The sequence below is a fragment of the Hemibagrus wyckioides genome, linkage group LG03, assembly GCF_019097595.1.
Source record: "Hemibagrus wyckioides isolate EC202008001 linkage group LG03, SWU_Hwy_1.0, whole genome shotgun sequence".
In the NCBI taxonomy this organism is placed as follows: domain Eukaryota; kingdom Metazoa; phylum Chordata; class Actinopteri; order Siluriformes; family Bagridae; genus Hemibagrus; species Hemibagrus wyckioides.
In genome coordinates, this window is record NC_080712.1 from 34965025 (window position 1) to 34991704 (window position 26680).

A 26680-nucleotide genomic window follows, 5' to 3' on the forward strand; every position below is an offset into this window, starting at 1 on the left:
GGAAACATGAATGAAGAGTTGCACCATGACCAGAAAGTGACTCTGGGAAGAAGATGGACCTTTCAACAACTGAAGAATTATAAAGGAAACTGCGAGTCCATCAGAAGGTTCATGGTAACTAAAGCAGGAGATGAGGGTCTTTCAGCATGGGGAAGATGTTCAGATGTTCCTCTGATGTTTCCAGGCTTTTAACTTGATACACTGTATTGTTCTCCACAATGACCTTTATCCAACAGGAACTTCAGCAGAACGTCTCCTATTGGTTCTCACCTTCACCTTCCAGCATTAACCTCAATGTTTATATATTTTATATTTATCCCCCCTCCCTCCCTCCCCTCAGGGCTTATCATCATCCCATCATCTCTTCTCCCATCACACAAGAGCTGAAACCATCAGATAGAGAGGGACAGCTAACACACACACACACACACACACAAGCACACACACTTACACTCACTCACAAACACACACACTCTTACACTCACTCACAAACACACACACTCTTACACTCACTCACTCACAAGCACACACACACACACAATTTACTCATTTATTCCATGAAGAGAGAAACACATGATCCTTCAGAGAACTTTCCTCTTGTTGCATGAAGCAACATACTGCTGTGACAACAAAACACAGTCGCCATGACAACATGACACCAAGCCCCACCCCCATTCCAAACTCCACCCAATGATGTAGTGATGTAGTGTTTCCATTCCAGAGATCTCTCTCTCTCTCTAACACACACACACACACACACAGAAGGATGAAGGCTTTTTATAATTCTTACAATAACATTTTATTCAGGATTCTCCATAGTGCATTCGCTCAACACTCAAACTGGACATGGGGAAGTGGACGAGTGTGTATCACAGAGGATTGGGACGAGGCCGAGCTTCTCACACAGTTAATAAATGATGCAATAACGTGGAACAGCAATAACACACAACTGTGGAGTGTACAGAGAGATATTCAACACACACACATACACACACACACACCATGGGAGTGTGTGAGAGAGTGAGTGTGTGTGTGTGAGGTTAAATGTGTTTATTAAATATATAACTTAAATGAAGCTTATTCGGCTCCTACTTCATGTTCACACACCCTGAGCTCACGCTTCATTACAGTGGTGTGTGTGTGTGTGTAGGCTGCAGAGACTCCGTGCTGTTCACTCTGATGGTCAGTAATATGGAGGTCTGGGCTGCGGCTGAAAGACATAAAACAAAGGCTTTTATTTTACATTTCCACCACATGATAATAATGACCATAATGACCCCCAAAACCTCCAGAAACAAGAAAGAGACCATCTGAGAGAAATCACACAGACCACCAGAAGCTACCAGAGATCAGCAGAAGCTACCAGAGATCAGCAGAAGCTACCAGAGATCAGCAGAAGCTACCAGAGATCAGCAGAAGCTACCAGAGATCACCAGGAACAACAAGAGCCCATCAGGAACCACCTGCTGGAGACTGCTAGAAGCCATAACCCCAACCATTAGATTCCACTATAAACAACCACAAACACACCTGAAAGAAATCAGTCCCAGTCCACCCTGATCCACCCTGATCCACCATCACCAACCTAAAGCCACCAAGACAGAAACCCAAACTGACCCAGAAACCACCAAACGAGAGAACAAAGCCAGCAAGAACCCATCAGATCCCATCAGACATGATCCTCAATACACCTAAACCCTAAAGAAGCCAGGAGATACCAAAACCACAGCAGAAGACAGAACACATTACTCACCAGCATTCCTCCCGGAGCAGGGGGACCTCCATAGGGTCCTGTGGGTGGGCCTGTGGGCGGTCCCCATGAGCCATGGGGCACCGGTGGGAACACTCCTCCAGAAAACCCTGTGGCAGGAGGAAAAGGGGCGGGGCCTCCTGGGCCATACATGTTCCCTTGGTAGGGCATGTTAGGGTAGGGAGCCTGAGGAGCCCCAGGAGGAGAGGGGTACATTCCAGGAAACTGCCCCGGTGCAGCAGGAAACTGTCCTGGCATCCCAGGGCCGGAGGGGTATCCGCCCGGGGCAGATGGCATGCTGGGAAACTGGCCTGGAGCTCCTGGGGCAGGGGGAGGAGCGCCTGGACCTCCAGAGGGGGGCAAGTTTGGACCACCTGGGGCTACACCAGGCCACGCAGGGGCAGCAGGGCCAGTGGGGCCGGCCGGGGGTGCCCCAGGCCAAGAAGGAGCAGCGGGGGCACCAGGTACAGCAGGGGGCGCTCCAGGCCATGCAGGGGCAGCTGGGCCAGCAGGGGCAGCTGGGGTCGATCCGGGCCATGCAGAGGCAGCTGGGGTCGATCCGGGCCATGCAGGGGCAGCTGGGCCTGCAGGGGCAGCTGGGGTCGCACCGGGCCACGCGGGGGCAGCTGGGCCTGCAGGGGGTGCACCAGGCCATGAGGGGGCAGCTGGGGCTGTAGGGGCTGACGGCTTCCCATGTGCAGTTTTTGATGCTTGACTCGGGGCATCATCCCCTATCGCATCAGCTAACTACAGAGGAACAATAACAAACACACACACATTATTTAAAAAATTTAAAAAAGATTAAAAACACACACACACACACACAGAGGTCATCTGTTCAACACGGTCACTAACACTGTCAGGGTGGACACACTGCTAACATTCTCAAGCTGATCATTTTCCTCTAACAGCACAACCCCAGTGTGTTACTCCTCTTCACTATAAAGCACTGACACTGGAGACTCCTTCCAGATATCTTACATAAAACCTCTCATTTACACAAAACCTCACAAAACCTCACTAAACCTCATCAACGATTATTTTAATAACAATAACAATATCAGAGAGAGTGTTAATATAAACCTGCACTATGGCCAGAGAGAATTAATCAACACCAGCTGACCAATCAGAGTCCGGAACTCAGCAGTGTGTGGTATGATGGTGTAAATCACAGGAGGAGGAGGAGGAGGAGGAGTGTTGCGTCACTCTGATACACTCCGAGTGTAGTGTGTGGTGTGATGGTGTAAATCACAGGAGGAGGAGGAGGAGGAGGAGTGTTGCGTCACTCTGATACACTCCGAGTGTAGTGTGTGGTGTGATGGTGTAAATCACAGGAGGAGGAGGAGGAGGAGTGTTGCGTCACTCTGATACACTCCGAGTGTAGTGTGTGGTGTGATGGTGTAAATCACAGGAGGAGGAGGAGGAGGAGGAGTGTTGCGTCACTCTGATACACTCCGAGTGTAGTGTGTGGTGTGATGGTGTAAATCACAGGAGGAGGAGGAGGAGGAGTGTTGCGTCACTCTGATACACTCCGAGTGTAGTGTGTGGTGTGATGGTGTAAATCACAGGAGGAGGAGTGTGAGGAGGTTCTGAGTCAGAACCAGTTTAACTGGAGCAAATCTCTGTGTAACTCTAACAGGACAAAACAAACACCTCTGATCTGTAATATGGCACAATGCAGACACTGTGTGTGTGTGTGTGTGTGTGTGTGTGTGATAGAGAGAATAACACAAAACTCACCGAGAAATCAGCCATGACCTGTAAAGAACGGACACAGAAACATGTTACAAATACATACACACACACACACACACACACACACACACACACACTGAGGAATGTATCAGAGTGTATCTATGCGCATGCTCTCTATGTTTATTTTCGAATATTAAGAGATTGTTATAAAGTCGCTGTACCTACTGTTGAAGCTTCACACACTCCGCACTGTATTTCCTCTCAAACACAAATACACACTATTTCACACTCACACACACTAACAAGTCAAAATTCACTCCCAACTCGCTCACTCACAACAAGCCGGAAGTGAGCTGAGGACGAGAATAAATCAGGTTCCGTGCCAAACCTATTCTAGCTCCCTGCCTAAGCGCACTACACAGTCTACAACACATCGCTTACAATGCTCCCTACGCGCTACCTAGTGCGCTCCGCGGCGTCGTTTGGCTCACAGCCCGTGGGGAATCCTGACCGCCATCTTTACAGAGACAACACTCATGTGTGCGGGAGGAAAACGAAGCGATGATGCCAGCACCACCTGCTAGAGATCTAGCCTTGAGGAAAAGAGGGCGTGGCTTCTAGGAAATGTGACGCCCCTGCGCGTGACTGTGCATAGTGGGCGTGGCTTTAAAACGGCGCAGCAGCTGCGTGAATTTTAGCTACGAACAATGTAAACAAATCCTTTAACGGAGGACGCGACAAACACACACTAATGTAGAATTATAAAGAAATATAGATTTATTTTTTAACGTGTATGTTAGGGTAAATGTTCACACTGCAGCCTGTGTGTTAATAAACGCGAATAGTGACGTTTCATAACGCTTAATTGCTGTAAAGATTTATCTGTATCTTTTTTTTGCTTGTATATAATACGTACCCCCTGACGATGTTTTAGGTCTGGAACATTAGGAGGTATACTCTTGTTTGTTTTGTGTCTTTTGTAAATAACTTTCGAATAAAACGCGGTGGGATTTTAAACAGGATCCTGCGCAGCCCTGTGTCCGGTGGAACACACCTATTGACAGCCCGCGTGATCAAAAAACCGTCAAAGACGTCATCAAAAAGTTCACCAATGATTGTGTGAGTTTAACGGAGTGGGCGGTGCCTCCTGTCATTCCGTAATCTGATTGGCTGTCGCGTCCTGACTGAGCTTTTTTAAAAAGATGTTATAAACACAGCGGCGCTTGACGAGGAGCAGCAGCAGGCTGAGGAGCGCCGCGATTATCGGTATTAAACACCGCGGTATCAGCCATTACACATCTGCTACATCATATTTTTGTCATCATTAGTTTGTCGTGTTGTTACCTGGGATTAGTTTAGCATGTGATGCTAACATATCGGTATACAGATACACAGTTAGTTAAGACTGAGCTCGAGCTTAATATTTAATCTCAGTCATTTAAATAAACATGCTTCAGTCTGTATTTTATACCAAGTGTGTTTGTTAGGATTGTATAAATAAAACATTAACACAGAGATGATGTGTGTAGGTGATGAGGGTCAGTGAGTTCGATTCCTCTGATGAAGAGGATGGTGGTGATGAAGAGTCTTACACTCCTCTACAGATCTCCTGGTGAGAACACAAACACACTCACCTCAACACACTCTGACAGCTCCACTGCTCAACTGCTGTGTGTGTGTGTGTGTGTGCACAGGTTGTCCTTGTCGGTGGTTGAGTGCTCACAGTTCCTCGGTATTTGCTCTTTACCAGGTAAACTGTGTGTGTGTGTACAGGACAGTACAGTGTGTGTTTGTGTGTGTGTGTGTTTTGGTGATTTGATTTTCCATCTCATCCTCTCAGGATGCAGATATAAAGACATCAGGAGAAATCTGGAGAAAGACGTGGGCAAGTTCATCACACACACACAGCTGAGAAAGAGGAGGATTCTTGAATGACTGTGTGTGTGTGTGTGTGTGTGTGTAGGCGAGCTGTGTGCACAGGGTGTACAGGACGTGTTTGTGTTGTGTGAGAGGGCGGAGCTTGTGCGTTACAGAGTGCCGTGTTTGTTGGAGTGTTACACTCGGAGTGGACTCACTGTGCACCACCTGCCCTTCCCTGACGGCGGCGCTCCTGAGCTGCACCAGTGCACTCGCATCCTGGACGAGCTGCAGCACTGCTTACGCACCCAGCGCCGCACCGTCATCCAGTGAGTCACATGGGCTGGGGAGAGGGGCGGGGCCAATTATACATGTCCTGCCTAAGTCTGGGGAAATTTTTCTTATTATTGACTATACCAATAAAGAGGTGTGTGTGTGTTACAGTTGTTATGGAGGTCTGGGCCGCTCCGGACTCGGTGAGTGTTCCTCAGTGTTTTATTGTTTAAATATTATATGTATAAATATCAGAGCAATGTCCTCTTCCTAACTGCCCTTCACCTGTGTGCGTGTGTGTTGCAGTCGCTGCGTGTTTGCTGCTGCAGCTCTCCGTCTCCATGACACCCGCTAAAGCCATTGAGATCCTGAGAGAGCTGAGAGGAGGTGGAGCCATTCAAACTGTCAAAGTGAGGCCACGCCCCCTTGTTTATTTACTTCTACTAAAATTAGTGCTCCTTATTCACTGCATACACACTGCTCCACCCACTGATGATGTCATAGCTGGTGTTTCATTGGCTAAAATCACCCCCATGGTTCATGAGTGTAATCCTCACTTATATTTAATAAGTTTAACATGTTAATGACGGCTCGCCTCGGTCTGTTCACCACACACGTATGAGGATGACATCATCAGAGGGAGGCCACGCCCACCATACCGCTTCTCATGTCACCTTCAGCTTACATTTTTCTCTCATCTTTATTCTCCTGCAGCAATACAACTTCCTGCATGAGTTTCGGGAGAAGTTTGCTGCTTATCAGGAAACCAAAGAGTCCAGAAGCTCGGAGAGATCTGTCTCCAGATAGCCCCGCCCCCCACCTTTAACCATAGTTTAAGAAAAGTGTCATGTCTGGTCTCAAGCTGATATGATCTTCACATTCTGGGTTTTTCTGTTAATATTATGGGATAGATTACAGCGTCGCTGTTCACCTGAAGTGGGGGGTGGGGTGCCAATACTTTTTGAACTGCCCTGTACAGCATGCTGGTGATCGGTCATCTGTGAAGTGGACATTGTTTCCCTCTGAACAACAAATTAGATACATTCAGCTTCTCTTTCACTCAGTGAATACACACACACACACACACACACACACACACGGAGTTAAGAGAGAGAGTTATGCGGTCTGCAGTGTGTATAGAGCGCTGTGATTTCTGCTGTATTTGGGTTTGATGTTATTAATATAAAGCTTTGCACTGATGATTGAAGAAATAAAAACAGTGATTAGATCTGATGGACTTGATCTGAGACAGTATTTAAACATGAGCCTGTGTAAGGAAGAGGAGGTGACTCTGGAACTGGTGATGTTTTAACGTCATAAATAAATAAAGCAGGTTCCTCACAGGGATGTGGATCAGATCAGGAGTCATAAATAACATCAACTTCTCAAGAGGCGTGTTTAAGAAGACTCAAGAACTTTATTGTTCTTTCTTGTGGCTTACACACACACGTCTGATGTATGGTGTGTTCTCCTGCAGTGTGAGATCAGTGTAGGAGTGTGTGTGTGTGTGTGTGTGGGGATTAATGCTGCACTCTTTTGTATTCAGAAACACTCAGTGTTTCAGCATTTCTGCTCAGAAGAACATGAAGCACGCTCCTGTTTATACAGTAACTCTGTGTGAGAGAGTGTGATTAATCATGAGAAAAGATGTATAGAATCACAGATTAAAAGCTAAAGTCCAGTTTTATCAAATACAGAAGCAGTGTGAAGTGAAACCGCTGTGTGTGTGTGAGAGAGAGAGAACTCGGGTGGAGTTGAACATAATCTGATTGGTAACTGGGAATTCTGAGCTGCATTTTCCTGGCCAAAGCTTGGGTTTTTCTGAGTACAAAGGCATGCAGCATTAATACTAAGTCACATGACAGGAGTGTCCAATCACAGGAGTGATAAAGCCCTGGTCAGGAATGTATGTTTGTTCAGTCACACACACACACACACACCAGGGTGGCATCAGGACTTCTCACAAAAACTCTCAGTCAAATCAAGAGCGTCCACCATTTTGGCTCCGTCTTAAACAGCCATGTCTGAGTAGTTCAAGCGTCTGCTAGAACAGAGAATGAGGGTTTAGGACAGAGCCAAAATGACCAACACATTACTGACCAAGGCTGTGCATCAAACTTAATTAAAAACCCTGCTCATTACATGACCAGAGGATGAAACAGAACACAGTCAGAACTTCTGAAATCCGTTTCAAATGATTTAAAGGCTTAAATGAAAAGAACAGGATAATGCTCCAGGATAAAATGACAGAAATGAAATGCTCTCATCAAGGGGGAAATAAAACCAATAAAACTTTTTTGGCACAGAAACAGTCACAACCTCCATCATGAAAAATAAATAAAATAAACAGTATGAAAATCAAAGGGAAAAAATTACAAACACTTTATTTCACAAAAAAACAAAAAGAAATCCAACAGCACTGCAGTGAAAACCTGGGAGTCGATAGTGTTAAAGTTCACAATGTACTCTGTGTGTGTGTGTGTGTGTGTGTGTGTGTGTGTGTGTGTGATGATGCACTGCTGTACCGATGGCCGACTGCGTTCTGTATATCGTCCCAGATTAGGGAGCAGGGTGTCCATTTGAAACAGAGCCGCACTGAGAGGAGAGAAGAGACGGCAAAGTCCAAATCCACACTGAAGTGCACACTGTGGAGTTTAAGAGCTCACCAACACGTAGATCATCCTGAACACACACACACACACAGAGAGAGAGAGAGACAGTTGGTCATCGGTTGCATTTCTAACACAGTGCAGTACTGAGTAACAGACTGAAATGCTACCCTGACATTCACTAGTGTGTGATTTGGGACGTGGCCCATCAGTGTTAATAAGGTGTGTCCTCAGTGGCATAATAATGAATAGATTATATCTAAACACTACAGGCTGTCCCCCAAACCACCACCACACCGTGCTGTATTGACCAGTGCATCAGAGGTTTGGGGCAGAAGGACAGTGCACAGTTGTCATGGTAACAAGGAAAGATACTAACACATGACTAGTGTACATAACATTACACAACATGTCTAATACACTTATACTGTATTTAGAGTGGTTTGGGACATGTCCTGTGGAGAGACAGGCACAGAATCACAAACACACGTTGTGTCCCAATACACCACATTTTCATAATGTACTAAATAATTCACTATCACTGACTAATGAGTGTTAGCTACTGTGTGTGTGTGTGTGTATGTGTACTGACCCATAGAGATAGTAAAAGAAGGACAGCAGGTAGAAGGCAAGTTTGCACCACCCCTCCTTCTGACAGTAGGCCAGAATATCAGCGTTCATGATAGTGGTGGGATCGTAGAGTCCAGGGCCGCTCATCACGGGTCGGGTCATGTACCTGTAACACACACACACATTAGCTCAACACATCTGTTTATTGAAACATACACATATACAGATTTGTCCAAACTAAGCACCATGATTGGCAGTGAGAAAGGTGAAAGCTCCGCCCACCTGTAGACGTGATAGGCCAGCAGGGGCATGTTGAGGGCGAGGGTGAGCCACTCAGCAGCACACAGGAACATCACACAAAAGAACACGTGGATCAGGTACTCAGGCAACACCAGCTGAAACACACACACCATTATTCATGAACCTTATCATAGTTCTATGAAGGCTCCAACACACACACACACCCCTTCATTAAATGACAGAAGAGGTGGAGAAAGGGGAGGAGCCATAGAGTGGGTGGGGCTATACTGAAAGACTGTGTGCATCAGTCCATGAGAAGCATGCAGGTCATGCATGTGTCACAAAAGTGTTTGCGTGTGCGTGTGTGTGTACGTGCAAGTATTTCACAACACAAACTAATGTACAGATAAAGAGAGAATAATAAAACACAAACAAAATGAGTGACAAATCTGCTGTAGTGACTTCATACACCACCCCTCACCCCCCTCTCATACTACACCATCCCTCACCCCCCTCCTCTCTGTCACTAAAACTGCTGATGTAAGGAAAGATCTCTCCATCTGCCATCCCCATAGGTGCTCCAAAATGAAGTAATCAGAACTCTAATCTGCCAACACACACACACACTTCTGAGCCAGTCCTATTTAATTTTTAAAAGATTAATGTATACAAATAGCTTACAGCAGAGCACCCCCCCACCACCAACACCAACTGGACCAATCATCAGATGCTGTTCAGGTTTGCTCTGATTGGCTGCTGCCATGAGAATGACCTGTGCTAAACAGAGGAGAGGGAGGAGACTAGTACACCGTGTGTGTGTGTGTGTGTATATAAAACATGCAGGATGAAGCCACAAATGATTTGATGGAAATTACACAACATGCTTCGCGTGTCTACACGTCTTTTAGTTAACACCTGGACTTCTACTCAAATCTCTCTCTCTCGCTCTCACAAACACACTCACTCACTCACACAGCTGATGTGTTGTACCAACCTTCAGCGCAAGTCTGACTCTCTTAATCTTTTTCACCCTCTCAACTGTCTGTGTGTCGATCAGAGACGCAAGAGAGAAATAAAAACGCAGACAGAGGAAGACAAGATCAGAGGGTTAGAGTGTGTGTGTGTGTGTAAAAGCCAGCCCTCACTGAAGATTAGTACAGGTATTACTGGGAGCAAGCTAGTGACCAGTCAGAGAGTGCAGTATGGTATGCGTGCAGTCTCACACACACTCGCAGTCTCACACACACTCGCAGTCTCACACACACTCACCGGGTTTAGTGTGTTACACTGGTCTATAGGATTCTTGTAGTCTGTCTTCAGCTCATCAAATGCAATGATCTGTAACACAACAACAGATACTAAATTTATTTGTTTATTTTTTTTTTGTCATTTCCTTTTCATTGTAATAATATTCCTAATAGACAAATGATCAAAACATTATTTTATTAAGTGATGAATAATAAACCTGTCCTGATTAAAGCAAACACTCCAGACTTTATTTTAAATCCCAGTTCAATGAAAGAGATGTTTATTCTCCAGAGACATAAACAAACAAATAAAACTCTGATAAACCTCACTACACCATGTACATTTCTGTGACACATAAAACGAAGCTTTAGGAAAGAAATCTTACAATAATACACTGTTTATGAAGAACAGATAAACATCATTCTAATAAAGTTTTCTATCTGCAACTCTCCGGATCTCTTACATCCTCCTGAGCTGTGCTTTCATTTCAGTCTGAGGAAAACTGAGACAGACAGAGAGACAGATTTTTACAAAGACAGAGAGACAGATAGATAGATAGACAGATAGATAGATAGACAGACAGACAGATAGAGTCCAAACGCAATCTTACATTCATTCCCTAAAGTGTTTTTAAAAAGGAGAAAAGAAATCTTTCCTAAATATCTAATCTCTTTACTTGAAACAAAGACACAGGTATAACAGATATTAAAACAACATGGTACTAATTAATGAGTTTCTTTGTGAGGGTTTTGCACTGAAACATGATTCTTGTCTTTATAGTGAACATTTAGCTAAACCGCTAGCATTAGCTGACTAGCAGTCCTAACTAGCCGGCTGCTGGTTTGCTAAACCAGGTGTTAATCACTTCAGGAGTTAACTGATCCACATTCAGCGATGTGAAACCGGACTGAAATGGAGTTTAAACCGATTCTAAACCTTAAAAAATAACATGAAATACGCCTGGTTATTGTAAACCACAGGCTGGGTCCTGATCCACACTTCCGCACTAACTAGTGCACATGAAGGGTGAACGCACGCGCTGGGGCTGATGCACACTACTAAGTGCGCTAGTCTAGTGTGCGCGTGCACACGGAGCCGTTCAGCCGTCAGCCACATCACACACCCCGTTTATTTTAGGTTTATTCCGATGTTACTTACGTGCCAGATGGCGAAGAAGATGAGGGCCGCCGTGAGCAGCAGAGCGAGCATATAACAAAAGGCCGCGAATGTGAACGCCATATTTCTTCTAGCTAGCTATAACGTTAGCTATCCTGGAGCTAACCCCGAGAACCGTTGTCGCCTCACGCCGAAAAACGCAACTGCGCATGCGTGGTGAAGAGAAAAAAAAATCTCTGGGTGGCTCCGAATCGTTGGTTAAAAAAGTCACGCGCACCAAACATCATCTCGCGAGACTTCCAATAAACATTTAAATCTAAATAAAATGTTTGTATTTGTGGTGTTTTTATAACAGCAGCTTCATTTTTAATGAATTCTTACCTTTATAAACAAGTTCTAAACAATATGTCATTAAAACCTCACAAACACGACATTTCACGAACATGTTATATAATTATATTAAATATAAAAATATTTTTCAGCCATGTTTACGATCCTGAGGGATTCAAAACACAACAATTACTTCAGGTATTTTTATTTGTGTATCAAAAATTATTCCCAGTAGAAATGAATTATTGAATTGAATTGCCTGTTCTGATTTTTTTCTTCCATTAAATTGTCAAACACAGTGAAGGAGGATTCAGGAGGATGGAGATCGTTCCTGTTTTTCCAGCAGGAATGTGGGGCTGGAGCAGTTTTTTTCTCCTTTTTGTGTTTACACACCAGTTCAACTGCACTGATGGTGTTTATAAGATCCCTCATCCTCCAGCCTGACCTCAACACTGTCCCCGGGGCACTGCGGTCATGTGGACAGCTTTCACCTGGACACAGGGACACGGTAACGGTTAAGAATATCTCAAGTGACACGAATCCCTGTTAAAGATCTTTATGAAGGGATCTGACAGTCTGATATCTCAGTGGTGAAGGACTCGGGGATGGAGGAAGAGTTCATAAACCAGTTTGTCATGAGCTGTAGTTTTATTGGGAAGAGTGGATACAGAAGACGTTGTAGAAACCATGAAAAAGTACAAATATTCAAGACTTCACAGGCCAAAAAAACTCAAATATTCTACACATCACAAACATTTAAAACCCAAAAACATCTGCAAGGTAAAAACACACACACACACACACACACACACACACACACAGATTGCTGTTTTCTTTGAATTAATCACATTCACAGGTTTTAAGACTGACATCATCGTGTGATTTATTCTATAAAGAGAATATTTTACTGAGTGGATCAGACAGAAGACAGAAGTGTGTGTGTAATGGAATTTAAATGTAAATTCAGTCACTGCATACCATGTGGCATGTGGTGATTAATTAGAGTGTTATAACTGTGCTATAACCATGTGAACGTTAAATGCTGCAGTCCTTCATATCTCAGGGTTCAGCATCACAGCAGATTAACAGTACAGGTGATTTCTCTGGAATGTAAAGAATACATCTGATCCGCTACACCAACACAGAGCACTTTGTCTCGGCTCCGTCCCAAATGTTACGCTCTCTTTTCTGTAGGAATAAAGGGCACTAAAAGGAAGGGAAGAACAATAGGGGGAATTGTAATCCAAACATATAAAACACATCATTATCCACTTCCTCAGAAGGTCTCACACATCCCCTACATTCATTCCTTCCTTCCTACTTTCTAAATGACTTTCCCTAATCCTCAAATGTTCCCTAGTTTTCTTCCTCCTCACTTTCTAGTGTCACTAGTTCTCAAGTGTTTCCCAGCGTTTTTAGTGTCCTTATTTCTGAGACGTTGACTAATCCCTAACATCTCAGATGTTCACTCGTGTTAAGTGTCCATAATGTAGAGCAGAATCGTGTGTTCTGATTGGCTGAAAGCATTCACGCACACACACTTTTTTTTTTTACTGAGTGGAAATCTACCAGAGGCTCTGTTCCAAATGCCAGCAATCACCACTACTTAGTGTTCTTACTACACTGTCGGCCATTTTGGCTGTGTCCCAAACTGAAGCATTCTTACTCGATGTTTGTTAGCTGCTGTTGGGAGTACACACGGTGTGTATTGTGTGCTTGTTTTACCCAGAGTGCACTGCCCTGTCAGCAGAGACTCCGGAGCTGATTTGGGTGTGTGTCAGTGTGCAGGTCAGGGGTCTGTGAGGGTAATGACCACTAGTTTAGTAAACACTGATGTTTGGGACACAGCCCTAGGTCTTCAGTGTGGTTAGTGATGTTGAGAGACGTGTGACTAACACACCTACACCAGTGTGTGTGTGTTTGTTGACCACTCTGTTTAAGTCTGGACGCCGGGTTTAATTTTCCTAAAACTTTTCCCCAACAAAATTATTATTATTATTATTATTTTTTTTACAAATGAAAGATTTATGAAATTATAACAGCGTTACTGTGACATGTGGATGTCTGGTCAGAGTCAGCTTCTGTTATCTGTGTAGCATTCTTTAAACACACACACACACACACACACACACACACACACACACACACACACACACACAAAGGTTAGTGTTAAATGGATGATGGTTTCCTCTTTGAGGCGTCACATAGCGTTGTGTTGCTGTGATTGGACGATTAGTTTAACGGAAGAAGCCGAGTTTCTCCCTCAGCCACTCCTCTGTCAGATCCTCTGTGTTCCTGATCTCAAACACCTGCACACACATGCAAACACACACACACGCGCACACAGATTAGAGATCATATCCACACTCAGTTTCATCACCTTCATTAGATTCTCAATCTGTCCTGAACTCATCTTCATCTTCTTACTATCATCATCATCATCATCATCAAAGAAATAAGCTGAGGTCCTGCTGTAGATCTGCGAAAACCTCACACTGCAGCAGTAGGACAGGAGTGTGTGTGTGTGTGTGTGTGTGTGTGTGTGTTGTTGCACTAACCTTGGTGAGTTCCACCGTCTGCACCAGTTTGTTTTTGCTTCCAGCATACATCATCTGCTGCTCGGGTTTACAGCCTGACCCACACACACACACACACACAGACCACGCCACACACACGCGATTAAAGACATGCAACAGCATTAGTTGTGTGTGTGTGTATGTGTGTGTGGCGTGTGTGTGTTTATGTGGTGTGGCGTGGTGTGTGTGTGTGGCATGTGTGTGTGGCGTGGTGTGTGTGTGTGTATGTGGTTTGGTGTGGGTGTGTGGCGTGTGTGTATGTGGTGTGGGTGTGTGGCGTGGAGTGTATGTATGTGGCATGGTTGTGTGTGTGTGTGGCATGGTGTGTGTGTGTGTATGTGGCATGTGTGTATGTGGTGTGGTGTGTGCATGTGGCGTGTGTGCATGTGGCGTGTGTGTGGCGTGCTGTGTGTGTGTGTATGTGGCGTGGTGTGTGTATGTGGCGTGGTGTGTGTGTGTGTGTGTGTGTGTGTATGTGGCATGGTGTGTGTGTGTGTGTATGTGGCGTAGTGTGTGTATGTATGTGGTGTGGTGTGTGTGTATGTGTGGCATGGTGCGTGTGTATGTGGCGTACTGTGTGTGTGTGTGTATGTGGCGTGGTGCGTGTGTATGTGGCGTGGTGTGTGTGTGTGTATGTGTGGCGTGGTGTGTGTGTGTATGTGTGGCGTGGGGTGTGTGTGTGTGTGTGTGGCGTGGCGTGTGTGTGTGTATGTGTGGCGTGGTGTGTGTGTGTATGTGGTGTGGTGTGTGTGGTATGGTGTGTGTGGTGTGTGTATGTGGTGTGGTGTGTGTGGCATTGTGTGTGTGGTGTGGTGTGTGTGTGTATGTGACGTGGCGTGGTGTGTGTGTGTGTGTGTGGCGTGGTGTGTGTGTGTGTGGCGTGGTGTGTGTGTATGTGGCGTGGTGTGGTGTGTGTGTGGCGTGGTGTGGTGTGTGTGTGTGTGTATGTGGCGTGGTGTGGTGTGTGTATGTGGTGTGGTGTGTGTATGTGGCGTGTGTGCATGTGGCGTGTTTGTGTGCATGTGGCGTGTTGTGTGTGTGCATGTGGCGTGTGTGTGGCGTGCTGTGTGTGTGTGTGTATGTGGCGTGGTGTGTGTGTATGTGGCATGGTGTGTGTGTGTGTGTGTGTGTGTGGCGTGGTGTGTGTGTGTGTATGTGGCGTGGTGTGTGTATGTATGTGGTGTGGTGTGTGTGTATGTGTGGCATGGTGTGTGTGTATGTGGCGTGCTGTGTGTGTGTGTATGTGGCGTGGTGCGTGTGTATGTGTGGCGTGGTGTGTGTGTGGTGTGGTGTGTGTGGCATGGTGTGTGTGTATGTGGCGTGGTGCGTGTGTGTATGTGGCATGGTGTGTGTATGTGGCGTGGAGTGTGTGTGTGTGTATGTGGCGTGGAGTGTGTGTGTGTATGTGGCGTGGTGTGTGTGTGTATGTGGCGTGGTGTGTGTATGTATGTGGTGTGTGTGTATGTATGGCGTGGTGCGTGTGTATGTGGCGTGGTGCGTGTGTATGTGGCGTGGAGTGTGTGTGTGTGCGCGTATGTATGGCATGGTGCATGTGTATGTGGCGTGGTGCGTGTGTGTATGTGTGGCGTGGTGTGTGTGTGTATGTGTGGCGTGGGGGGTGTGTGTATGTGTGGCGTGGGGGGTGTGTGTGTATGTGTGGCGTGGTGTGTGTGTGTATGTGTGGCGTGGTGTGTGTGTGTATGTGGTGTGTGTGGTATGGTGTGTGTGTGTATGTGGTGTGTGTGGTATGGTGTGTGTGTATGTGGTGTGGTGTGTGTGGCATTGTGTGTGTGGTGTGGTGTGTGTGTGTATGTGACGTGGCGTGGTGTGTGTGGTATGGTGTGTGGTGTGGTGTGTGTGTATGTGTGGCATGGTGTGTGTGTATGTGGCATGGTGTGTGTGTGTGTATGTGGCATGGTGTGTGTGTATGTGGCGTGCTGTGTGTGTGTATGTGGTGTGGTGTGTGTGGCATTGTGTGTGTGGCATGGTGTGTGTGTATGTGGCGTGGTGCGTGTGTGTATGTGGCATGGTGTGTGTGGCGTGGTGTGTGTGTGTGTGTATGTGGCGTGGAGTGTGTGGTATGGTGTGGTGTGTGTATGGTGTGGTGTGTGTGGTGTGGTGTGTGGTGTGTCTATGTGGTGTGGTGTGTGTATGGTATGGTGTGTGTGTGGTGTGTGTATGTGGTGTGTGTGTGGTGTCGTGTGGTGTGTGTGTGGTGTGTGTGTGGTGTGTGGTGTGGTGTGTGTATGTGGTGTGTGGTGTGGTGTGTGTATGTGGTGTGGTGTGGATGTGGTGTGGTGTGGATGTGGTGTGGTGTGGTGTGTATGTGGTGTGGTGTGGTGTGTATGTGGTGTGGTGTGGTGTGTATGTGGTGTGGTGTGGTGTGTATGTGGTGTGGTGTGGTGTGTATGTGGTGTGGTGTGGTGTGTGTATGTGGTGTGGTGTGTGTATGTATGTGGCGTGGTGTGTGTATTTATGTGGTGTAGTGTGGTGTGTATGTGGTGTGGTGTGGTGTGTGTATGTGGTGTGGTGTGTGTATGTATGTGGCGTGGTGTGTGTATTTATGTGGTGTAGTGTGGTGTGTATGTGGTGTGGTGTGGTGTGGTGTGTATGTGGTGTGGTGTGTATGTGGTGTGGTGTGGTGTGTATGTGGTGTGGTGTGGTGTGGTGTGGTGTGGTGTGTGTGTATGTGGCGTGCTGTGTGTGTGTGTGTATGTGGCATGGTGCGTGTGTATGTGGCGTGCTGTGTGTGTGTATGTGGTGTGGTGTGTGTGTATGTGTGGCATGGTGTGTGTGTATGTGGCGTGCTGTGTGTGTGTGTATGTGGCATGGTGCGTGTGTATGTGGCGTGCTGTGTGTGTATGTGGTGTGGTGTGTGTGGCATTGTTTGTGTGGCATGGTGTGTGTGTATGTGGCGTGGTGCGTGTGTATGTGTGGCGTGGTGTGTGTGGTGTGTGTGTGTGTATGTGGCGTGGAGTGTGTGTGTGTGTGTGTATGTGGCGTGGTGTGTGTATGTATGTGGTGTGTGTGTATGTGGCGTGGTGCGTGTGTATGTGGCGTGGTGCGTGTGTATGTATGGCATGGTGCGTGTGTATGTGGCGTGGTGCGTGTGTGTGTATGTGTGGCGTGGTGTGTGTGTATGTGTGTGTGTGTGGCGTGGCGTGTGTGTGTGTGTATGTGGCGTGGAGTGTGTGTGTGTGTGTGTATGTGGCGTGGTGTGTGTGTGTGTGTGTGTGTGTGTATGTGGCGTGGTGTGTGTATGTGGCGTGGTGCGTGTGTATGTATGGCATGGTGCGTGTGTGTGTATGTGTGGCGTGGTGTGTGTGTGTGTGTGTGTGTGTGTGTATGTGGCGTGGTGTGTGTGTGTGTGTGTGTGTGTATGTGGCGTGGTGTGTGTATGTGGCGTGGTGCGTGTGTATGTGGCGTGGTGCGTGTGTGTGTATGTGTGGCGTGGTGTGTGTGTGTGTGGCATGGTGTGTGTGTGTATGTGTGTGTGTATGTGTGGCGTGGCGTGTGTGTGTGTGTGTATGTGTGGCGTGGTGTGTGTGGTATGGTGTGTGTGGTGTGTGTGTATGTGGTGTGGTGTGTGTGGCATTGTGTGTGTGGCGTGGTGTGTGTGGTATGGTGTGTGGTGTGGTGTGTGTGTATGTGACGTGGCGTGGTGTGTGTGTGGCGTGGCGTGGTGTGTGTGTGTATGTGGCGTGGTGTGTGTGTGTGTGGCGTGGCGTGGTGTGTGTGTGTATGTGGCGTGGTGTGTGTGTGTGTATATGTGGCGTGGTGTGGTGTGTGTGTGTGTGGCGTGGTGTGTGTGTGTGTATATGTGGCGTGGTGTGGTGTGTGTGTGTGTGTGGCGTGGTGTGTGTGTGTATGTGGCGTGGCGTGTGTGTGTGTGGCGTGGTGTGTGTGTGTGTATATGTAGCGTGGTGTGGTGTGTGTGTGTGTGGCGTGGTGTGTGTGTGTGTATATGTGGCGTGGTGTGGTGTGTGTGGCGTGGTGTGTGTGTGTGTGGCGTGGCGTGTGTGTGGCGTGGTGTGTGTGTGTATGTGGCATGGTGTGTGTGTGTGTGTATATGTGGCGTGGCGTGGTGTGTGTGTGGCGTGGTGTGGTGTGTGTGTGTAGGTGGCGTGGTGTGTGTGTGTAGGTGGCGTGGTGTGTGTGTGTAGGTGGCGTGGTGTGTGTGTGTAGGTGGCGTGGTGTGTGTGTGTATGTGGCGTGGTGTGTGTGTGTATGTGGCGTGGTGTGTGTGTGTATGTGGCGTGGTGTGTGTGTGTATGTGGCGTGGTGTGTGTGTGTATGTGGCGTGGTGTGTGTGTGTATGTGGTGTGTGTGTGTATGTGGCGTGGTGTGTGTGTATGTGGCGTGGTGTGTGTGTATGTGGCGTGGTGTGTGTGTATGTGGCGTGGTGTGTGTGTATGTGTATGTGGCGTGGTGTGTGTGTATGTGTATGTGGCGTGGTGTGTGTGTATGTGGCGTGGTGTGTGTGTATGTGGCGTGGTGTGTGTGTATGTGGCGTGGTGTGTGTGTATGTGGCGTGGTGTGTGTGTATGTGGCGTGGTGTGTGTGTATGTGGCGTGGTGTGTGTGTATGTGGCGTGGTGTGTGTGTATGTGGCGTGGTGTGTGTGTATGTGGCGTGGTGTGTGTGTATGTGGCGTGGTGTGTGTGTATGTGGCGTGGTGTGTGTGTATGTGGCGTGGTGTGTGTATGTGGCGTGGTGTGTGTATGTGGCGTGGTGTGTGTGTGGTGTGGCGTGGTGTGGCGTGGTGTGTATGTGGCGTGGTGTGTATGTGGCGTGGCGTGTGTGTGTGGTGTGGCGTGGTGTGGGGTGTGTGTGTGTGGCCTGGTGTGGTGTGTGTGTGTGTGTGTGGCATGGTGTGTGTATATGTGGCGTGGTGTGTGTATGTGGCGTGGTGTGTGTATGTGGCGTGGTGTGTGTGTATGTGGCGTGTGTGTGTATGTGGCGTGGTGTGTGTGTATGTGGCGTGGTGTGTGTGTATGTGGCGTGGTGTGTGTATGTGGCGTGGTGTGTGTGTGTGGCGTGGTGTGTGTGTATGTGGCGTGTGTGTGTATGTGGCGTGGTGTGTGTGTATGTGGCGTGGTGTGTGTGTATGTGGCGTGGTGTGTGTGTATGTGGCGTGGTGTGTGTGTATGTGGCGTGGTGTGTGTGTATGTGGCGTGGTGTGTGTATGTGGCGTGGTGTGTGTATGTGGCGTGGTGTGTGTGTATGTGGCGTGGTGTGTGTGTATGTGGCCTGGTGTGTGTATGTGGCGTGGTGTGTGTGTATGTGGCGTGGTGTGTGTGTATGTGGCGTGGTGTGTGTGTATGTGGTGTGGTGTGTGTGTGTGTGGTGTGGTGTGTGTGTGTGTGTGGTGTGGTGTGTGTGTGTGTGTGTATGTGGCGTGGTGTGTGTGTGTATGTGGCGTGGTGTGTGTGTATGTGGCGTGGTGTGTGTGTATGTGGCGTGGTGTGTGTATGTGGCGTGGTGTGTGTATGTATGTGGTGTGGTGTGTGTATGTGGTGTGGTGTGTGTATGGTGTGGTGTGGTGTGTGGTGTGGTGTGGTGTGTGTGTGGTGTGGTGTGTCTATGTGGTGTGGTGTGTGTATGGTGTGGTGTGTGTGTGGTGTGGTGTGTGTATGTGGTGTGGCGTGGTGTGTGTATGTGGTGTGGTGTGTGTATGGTGTGGTGTGGTGTGGTGTGTGTGTGGTGTGTCTATGTGGTGTGGTGTGTGTATGGTGTGGTGTGTGTGTGGTGTGGTGTGTGGTGTGGTGTGTGTGTGGTGTGTGTATGTGGTGTGTGTATGTGGTGTGGTGTGGTGTGTGTATGTGGTGTGTGTGTGGTGTCGTGTGGTGTGTGTATGTGGTGTGTGTGTGGTGTCGTGTGGTGTGTGTGTGGTGTGTGTATGTGGTGTGGTGTGTGGTGTGGTGTGTGTGTGGTGTGTGTGTGTGGTGTGTGTATGTGGTGTGGTGTGGTGTGTCTATGTGGTGTGGTGTGGTGTGTGTATGTGGTGTGTGTGTGGTGTGTGTATGTGGTGTGTGTGTGGTGTCGTGTGGTGTGGTGTGTGTATGTGGTGTGGTGTGGTGTGTGGTGTGTGGTGTGGTGTGTGTGTATGTGGTGTGGTGTGTATGTGGTGTGGTGTGGTGTGGTGTGTCTATGTGGTGTGGTGTGGTGTGGTGTGTGTATGTGGTGTGGTGTGGTGTGGTGTGTGTATGTGGTGTGTGTGTGGTGTCGTGTGGTGTGGTGTGTGGTGTGTGTATGTGGTGTGGTGTGTGGTGTGGTGTGTGTATGTGGTGTGGTGTGGTGTGTGGTGTGTGGTGTGGTGTGTGTGTATGTGGTGTGGTGTGGTGTGGTGTGTGTATGTGGTGTGGTGTGGTGTGGTGTGTGTATGTGGTGTGGTGTGGTGTGGTGTGTGTATGTGGTGTGTGTGTGGTGTGTGTATGTGGCGTGGTGTGTGTGTATGTGGCGTGTGTGTGTGTATGTGGCGTGGTGTGTGTGTATGTGGCGTGGGTGTGTGTGTGTGCGTGGTGTGTGTGTGTGCGTGGTGTGTGTGTGTGCGCGTGGTGTGTGTGTGTATGTGGCGTGGTGTGTGTGTATGTGGCGTGGTGTGTGTATGTATGTGGCGTGGTGTGTGTATGTATGTGGCGTGGTGTGTGTGTGTGTGTATGTGGCGTGGTGTGTGTGTATGTGGCGTGGTGTGTGTGTATGTGGCGTGGTGTGTGTGTATGTGGCGTGGTGTGTGTGTATGTGGCGTGGTGTGTGTGTGTGTGGCATGGTGTGTGTGGCATGGTGTGTGTATGTGGTGTGGTGTGTGTGTGTGTATGTGGTGTGGTGTGGTGTGTCTATGTGGTGTGGTGTGTGTGTGGCATGGTGTGGTGTGTGTATGTGGTGTGGTGTGTGGTGTGTGTATGTGGTGTGGTGTGTGTGTGTGGTGTGTGTGTGTGGTGTGTGTGTGGTGTGTGTATGTGGTGTGTGTGTGGTGTGTGTATGTGGTGTGGTGTGTGTATGTGGTGTGTATGTGGTGTGGTGTGTGTGTGGTGTGGTGTGTGTATGTGGTGTGTGTGTGTATGTGGTGTGATGTGTGGTGTGTGTATGTGGTGTGGTGTGTGGTGTGTGTATGTGGTGTGTGTGTGGTGTGGTGTGTGTATGGGGTGGGTGTGTGTGTGTGTGTGGCGTGGTGTGTGTATGTGGTGTGGTGTGTGTGTGGCGTGGTGTGTGTGTGGTGTGTGTGTGGTGTGGTCTGTGTGTGGTGTGGTGTGTGGTGTGTGTATGTGGTGTGGTGTGTGTGTGTGTGTATGTGGTGTGGTGTGGTGTGTGTATGTGGTGTGGTGTGTGTATGTGGTGTGGTGTGGTGTGTGTATGTGGTGTGGTGTGTGTATGTGGTGTGGTGTGGTGTGTGTATGTGGTGTGGTGTGTGGTGTGTGTATGTGGTGTGGTGTGTGGTGTGTGTATGTGGTGTGGTGTGTGGTGTGTGTATGTGGTGTGGTGTGTGTGTGGTGTGGTGTGGTCTGTGTGTGGTGTGGTGTGGTGTGTGTATGTGGTGTGTGTGTGTGTGTGTGTGTGTATGTGGTGTGGTGTGTGGTGTGTGTATGTGGTGTGTGTGTGTGTGTGTGTGTGTGGCGTGGTGTGTGTGTGTGTGTGTATGTGGTGTGGTGTGTGTATGTGATGTGGTGTGTGTGTGTGTATGTGGTGTGGTGTGGTGTGTGTATGTGGTGTGGTGTGGTGTGTGGTGTGTGTATGTGGTGTGGTGTGTGTGTGGTGTGGTGTGGTGTGGTGTGGTCTGTGTGTGGTGTGTGGTGTGGTGTGGTGTGTGTATGTGGTGTGTGTATGTGGTGCGGTGTGTGTGTGTGTGTATGTGGTGTGGTGTGTGTATGTGGTGTGGTGTGATGTGTGTGTGGTGTGGTGTGTGTGGTGTGGTGTGTGTGTGGTGTGGCGTGGTGTGTGTGTATGTGGTGTGGTGTGTGTGTGTGTGTGTATGTGGTGTGTGTGTGGTGTGTGTATGTGGTGTGTGTGTGGTGTGGTGTGTGTGTGTGTGGTGTGTGTGTGTGTGGTGTGTGTGTGGTGTGTGTGGTGGTGTGTGTGTGGTGGTGTGTGTGTGGTGGTGTGTGTGTGGTGTGTGTGTGTGTGTGGTGTGTGTGTGTGTGTGTGTGTGTGGTGTGTGTGTGTGTGTGGTGTGTGTGTGTGTGTGTGGTGTGTGTGTGTGTGTGGTGTGTGTGTGTGTGTGTGTGTGGTGTGTGTGTGTGTGTGTGTGTGTTTACCGACTGGGCTGGAGAAAATAAAGCAGAGGGGATACGACACTCGTCCATCATCATGTTGATATTTATAACTGTACACTACAAATGTGTTCATGTTAAGGAGCCACCTCACAGCTCTGTGTGTGTGTGTGTGTGTGTGTGTGTGTGTGTGTGTGTGTGTGTGGGAGAGATAGAGAGAAAGAATAGTAAAGGATATCTAGGCTGTCTCTCCGGCAATTCGTCCTTCAGCTCATCAGGAGAAATGTCCTACAATTGTGCGCACACACGCACGCACACACACACACGCACGCGCACACACACACACACGCACGCACGCACACACACACACACGCACGCACACGCACGCACGCACGCACACGCACGCACCCACACGCACGCACACACGCACACGCACGCACGCACGCACGCGCACACACACACGCGCACACACACACACGCACACGCACGCACGCGCACACACGCACGCGCACACACGCACGCGCACACACACGCACACACAACTTTATGGTCATCTATTAGACATGACATATCATTCCAAAAACATCTACATGTCCATGTGTTATTCATTAATATCATCACTCACACACACATTCACATACACACAAGCTTACTTCATATTCCTCATCCAAGACCACCAGCTGTCGATCTTTATCAATCTTCACTGCAACAACAAAAAAGTGATTATTATAGTGTGTGTGTGTGTGATTATTATAGTGTGTGTGTGATTATTAGTGTGTGTGTATGTGTGATTATTATAGTGTGTGTGATTATTATAGTGTGTGTGTATGTGTGATTATTATAGTGTGTGTGATTATTATAGTGTGTGTGTGATTATTAGTGTGTGTGTATGTGTGATTATTATAGTGTGTGTGATTATTATAGTGTGTGTGTATGTGTGATTATTATAGTGTGTGTGATTATTATAGTGTGTGTGATTATTATAGTGTGTGTGTATGTGTGATTATTATAGTGTGTGTGTGTGATTATTAGTGTGTGTGTGATTATTATAGTGTGTGTGTATGTGTGATGATTATAGTGTGTGTGATTATTAGAGTGTGTGTGTGTGTGATTATTATAGTGTGTGTGATTATTAGTGTGTGTATGATTATTAATGTGTGTGTGTGTGATTATTATAGTGTGTGATTATTATAGTGTGTGTGTATGTGTGATTATTATAGTGTGTGTGATTAGTGTGTGTGAGATTATTATAGTGTGTGTGTGTGTGTGATTATTATAGTGTGTGTGATTATTATAGTGTGTGTGTGTGTGATTATTATAGTGTGTGTGATTATTATAGTGTGTGTGTGATTATTAGTGTGTGTGTATGTGTGATTATTATAGTGTGTGTGTATGTGTGATTATTATAGTGTGTGTGATTATTATAGTGTGTGTGTGTGATTATTATAGTGTGTGTGATTTTTATAGTGTGTGTGTGTGTGTGTGTGATTATTATAGTGTGTGTGATTTTTATAGTGTGTGTGTGTGATTATTATAGTGTGTGTGATTTTTATAGTGTGTGTGTGTATGTATGTGTGATTATTAGTGTGTGTGTGATTATTATAGTGTGTGTGTGTGATTATTATAGTGTGTGTGATTTTTATAGTGTGTGTGTGTGATTATTATAGTGTGTGTGTGTGATTATTAGTGTGTGTGTATGTGTGATTATTATAGTGTGTGTGATTATTAGTGTGTGTGTGATTATTAGTGTGTGTGTGATTATTATAGTGTGTGTGATTATTATAGTGTGTGTATGTGTGATTATTATAGTGTGTGTGATTATTATAGTGTGTGTGTGTGTGTGTGTGTGTGATTATTATAGTGTGTGTGATTTTTATAGTGTGTGTGTGTGATTATTATAGTGTGTGTGATTTTTATAGTGTGTGTGTGTGTATGTATGTGTGATTATTAGTGTGTGTGTGATTATTATAGTGTGTGTGTGTGTGATTATTATAGTGTGTGTGATTTTTATAGTGTGTGTGTGTGATTATTATAGTGTGTGTGTGTGATTATTATAGTGTGTGTGATTATTATAGTGTGTGTGATTTTTATAGTGTGTGTGTGATTATTATAGTGTGTGTGATTTTTATAGTGTGTGTGTGATTATTATAGTGTGTGTGATTTTTATAGTGTGTGTGTGATTATTATAGTGTGTGTGATTATTATAGTGTGTGATTATTCTAAATGTTAAGTGTAAAAGCAGAAGAACTGCAGTACAATCTGAGTGTAACTCACTGATGATGGCGGCGTTGCTGGTCTCTTTCCTGAAGCGGAAATCCCTCAGCTTCTTCACTAGGTCTCCATCCACCTCACACACAACTAAAGACTCACTCTACACACACACACACACACACAACAGTAGTGTTATGATCTGAACACTCAGGTGTGTGTGTGTGTTATTGCGCCACGTCGCGCCGCCTGTATGCTGAACGTTTAGTTTAACTTTTCCTTTAACAGCGCCCCCGTGTGGTAGAGCTTTCACTGAGCAGGAGTTTCATTTGTCTGCGCTGTGATTCATATCACACACACACACACACACACACACACACACACACACACACAGGAGCAAATTGGCGCGTGTGTGTGTTTCCTATCCGAATCAACATACAATATTTAATAGAAACAGGAACAAAAAGATTATATTATCATATCACCATGGCAACACCTGAGAAAAATAAAGCTGGTGAATGTTTATAGAGAGGAGTTTACACTCAGACTCATGTCTCTCATTCCTGCAGCTCTGCTCTGGCATGTTTCAGCACATCTCTATAACACACACACACACTCACACTCACACACACACACACACACGCACTCACACACACACACACACACGCACACACACACACACACGCACACACACACACACACGCACACACACACACAGTGTACAGGGCGGAACTGAAGTGATCAACCACTTTTACACACACACACTCATAGACACACAATAATACACTCATCAGCTAGCTCGCTAACCACACCTGATTTCTCAGAGCGCCGGAAAACTGAACTATGTGACCATCAGAGACAATAAGTGGACATTATCATGCTCCTGATTGTCGCTCACCATTTTGCCGGACCGCAGACTCACACAGCGATACTCAATCTGTTTCTCTCCTCTTCCCTTCCCAGTCTCGTGACTCCATTCCAGCCAATCACAGAGCACGCCCCCCCCCGCGCACGTGACGTCACACGCTTTGGCGTCTGTGCTGAAAAATGCGGAAACCAGATCTTGCGTTTTAAATGATTTTAGTGTAAAATCTCACATTTTGTTAGATCACACATTTTCCTGATCTCTAATGACTTTACTGACTTTTACATCTCGCTTATTTATTAATAATAGTCTAGGAATGAATCAGAGTGTAAGAATGTAAGAGTGTAGGAAATGGACTGGATGGAGGAATAAATAAAGTAGTGACCAGATCACTGTCCAGCATGTGTGTAAGAGCTGCAGAGGAGTTCCAGACATCTCACTGCAGGACTCTAACGTGTGTGTGTGTGTGTGCACTGCATCTACTGCAGGCCTGTTTATCTGCATACACTCTACATGCATGAAATTTTTTTATTTTTCAGAATAATAATGGTGAAGCTTTTATTTCTGAACTGAAAACCAGCAGATATTATCTTAATCAAAATACAGAACAGATTCCAGCCTCAATATATAAATAAACTAAATAAATACAGAAACAAATCAACAAACACATCAATAATCACATCAGCTGAATGTGCCTGACTCCATGTGCAGTTGGATCATGGACTTCCTGACAGAGAGACGGCAGTTAGTGAGGCTGGGTAAGCATGTCTCTGACTGCCGGAACATCAGCACTGGATCCCCTCAAGGCTGTGTCCATGCTCCTCTGCTATTCTCCCTGTATACTAACGGCTGCACATCTGGTCACCAGTCTGTCAAACTCCTGAAGATTGCTGATGACACCACCCTCATCTGCCTCATCTCTGATGGGGATGAGTCTGCCTACAGGAGTGAGATGGATCATCTGGTGTCATGGTGCAGCATGAACAACCTGGAGCTCAACTCTCTCAAGACAGTGGAGATGATAGTGGATTTTAGGAAGGACCCAGCCCCCCTTTAGGAAGGACCCAGCCCCTTTATGACTCTCGGGTGACATCTGTCGAGTCCTTCCGCTTTCTGGGTACCACCATCACCCAGGAG

At 46.8% G+C, this 26680-nt stretch overlaps 4 protein-coding genes across 7 annotated transcripts in view; 1 reads left to right on the plus strand and 3 right to left on the minus strand.

Moving 5' to 3' along the window:
• The window catches only part of lgals3a (lectin, galactoside binding soluble 3a), an 11573-nt gene extending 7074 nt beyond the window's left edge, over positions 1 to 4499 (minus strand). The window contains exons 1-3 of one of the 4 annotated variants that reach the window (XM_058386519.1): positions 4362 to 4499; positions 3491 to 3508; positions 1754 to 2497 (exon numbers count right to left, since the gene is read on the minus strand). In XM_058386519.1, coding sequence (XP_058242502.1) covers positions 1754 to 2497; positions 3491 to 3505 — 759 coding nt within the window. In that variant the 5' untranslated portion in view covers positions 3506 to 3508; positions 4362 to 4499. Of the gene's footprint in view, positions 1 to 1753; positions 2498 to 3490; positions 3509 to 3666; positions 3901 to 4361 lie in introns of those variants that run through there. The other 3 variants (XM_058386518.1, XM_058386517.1, XM_058386516.1) reach the window with 3 other exon arrangements.
• Positions 4500 to 4508: 9 nt separating this feature from the next.
• Positions 4509 to 7126, plus strand: cdkn3 (cyclin dependent kinase inhibitor 3). The gene is made up of 8 exons (XM_058386523.1): positions 4509 to 4711; positions 4975 to 5057; positions 5140 to 5195; positions 5286 to 5330; positions 5409 to 5631; positions 5747 to 5778; positions 5882 to 5985; positions 6290 to 7126. The coding sequence occupies exons 2-8, from the start codon at positions 4978 to 4980 to the stop codon at positions 6380 to 6382; spliced, it is 633 nt and encodes a 210-aa protein (XP_058242506.1). The 5' UTR covers positions 4509 to 4711; positions 4975 to 4977; the 3' UTR covers positions 6383 to 7126.
• Positions 7127 to 7264: 138 nt separating this feature from the next.
• cnih1 (cornichon family AMPA receptor auxiliary protein 1) lies at positions 7265 to 11572 on the minus strand. The gene is made up of 5 exons (XM_058386526.1): positions 11401 to 11572; positions 10264 to 10332; positions 9037 to 9149; positions 8777 to 8920; positions 7265 to 8257 (listed from the first exon to the last, which is right to left on the minus strand). Exons 1-5 carry the CDS (start codon positions 11479 to 11481, stop codon positions 8230 to 8232), a joined length of 435 nt encoding a protein of 144 aa, XP_058242509.1. The 5' UTR covers positions 11482 to 11572; the 3' UTR covers positions 7265 to 8229.
• Positions 11573 to 13082: 1510 nt separating this feature from the next.
• Positions 13083 to 25696, minus strand: gmfb (glia maturation factor, beta). Its single transcript, XM_058386527.1, has 7 exons — positions 25577 to 25696; positions 24745 to 24841; positions 23124 to 23173; positions 22707 to 22758; positions 22516 to 22596; positions 14247 to 14320; positions 13083 to 13997 (listed from the first exon to the last, which is right to left on the minus strand). The coding sequence occupies exons 1-7, from the start codon at positions 25577 to 25579 to the stop codon at positions 13926 to 13928; spliced, it is 429 nt and encodes a 142-aa protein (XP_058242510.1). The 5' UTR covers positions 25580 to 25696; the 3' UTR covers positions 13083 to 13925.
• Positions 25697 to 26680: the final 984 nt, after the last annotated feature.

What these genes read in the sequence shown, in the direction of transcription:
- cnih1 (XM_058386526.1), bottom strand. Translation starts at nt 11,481, where the DNA reads ATGGCGTTCACATTCGCGGCCTTTTGTTATATGCTCGCTCTGCTGCTC. An exon ending in TCTTCTTCGCCATCTGGCAC is followed by an intron (nt 10,333 to 11,400) that starts GTAAGTAACATC and finishes GTTGTGTTACAG; the next exon opens with ATCATTGCATTTGATGAGCT. An exon ending in CTGGCCTATCACGTCTACAG is followed by an intron (nt 8,921 to 9,036) that starts GTGGGCGGAGCT and finishes TGTGTGTTACAG; the next exon opens with GTACATGACCCGACCCGTGA.
- cdkn3 (XM_058386523.1), top strand. Translation starts at nt 4,978, where the DNA reads ATGAGGGTCAGTGAGTTCGATTCCTCTGATGAAGAGGATGGTGGTGAT. An exon ending in TCTGGGCCGCTCCGGACTCG is followed by an intron (nt 5,779 to 5,881) that starts GTGAGTGTTCCT and finishes TGTGTGTTGCAG; the next exon opens with TCGCTGCGTGTTTGCTGCTG. An exon ending in GAGCCATTCAAACTGTCAAA is followed by an intron (nt 5,986 to 6,289) that starts GTGAGGCCACGC and finishes ATTCTCCTGCAG; the next exon opens with CAATACAACTTCCTGCATGA.
- gmfb (XM_058386527.1), bottom strand. An exon ending in CAGCAACGCCGCCATCATCA is followed by an intron (nt 23,174 to 24,744) that starts GTGAGTTACACT and finishes TTGTTGTTGCAG; the next exon opens with TGAAGATTGATAAAGATCGA. An exon ending in TATTTTCTCCAGCCCAGTCG is followed by an intron (nt 14,321 to 22,515) that starts GTAAACACACAC and finishes TGTGTGGGTCAG; the next exon opens with GCTGTAAACCCGAGCAGCAG.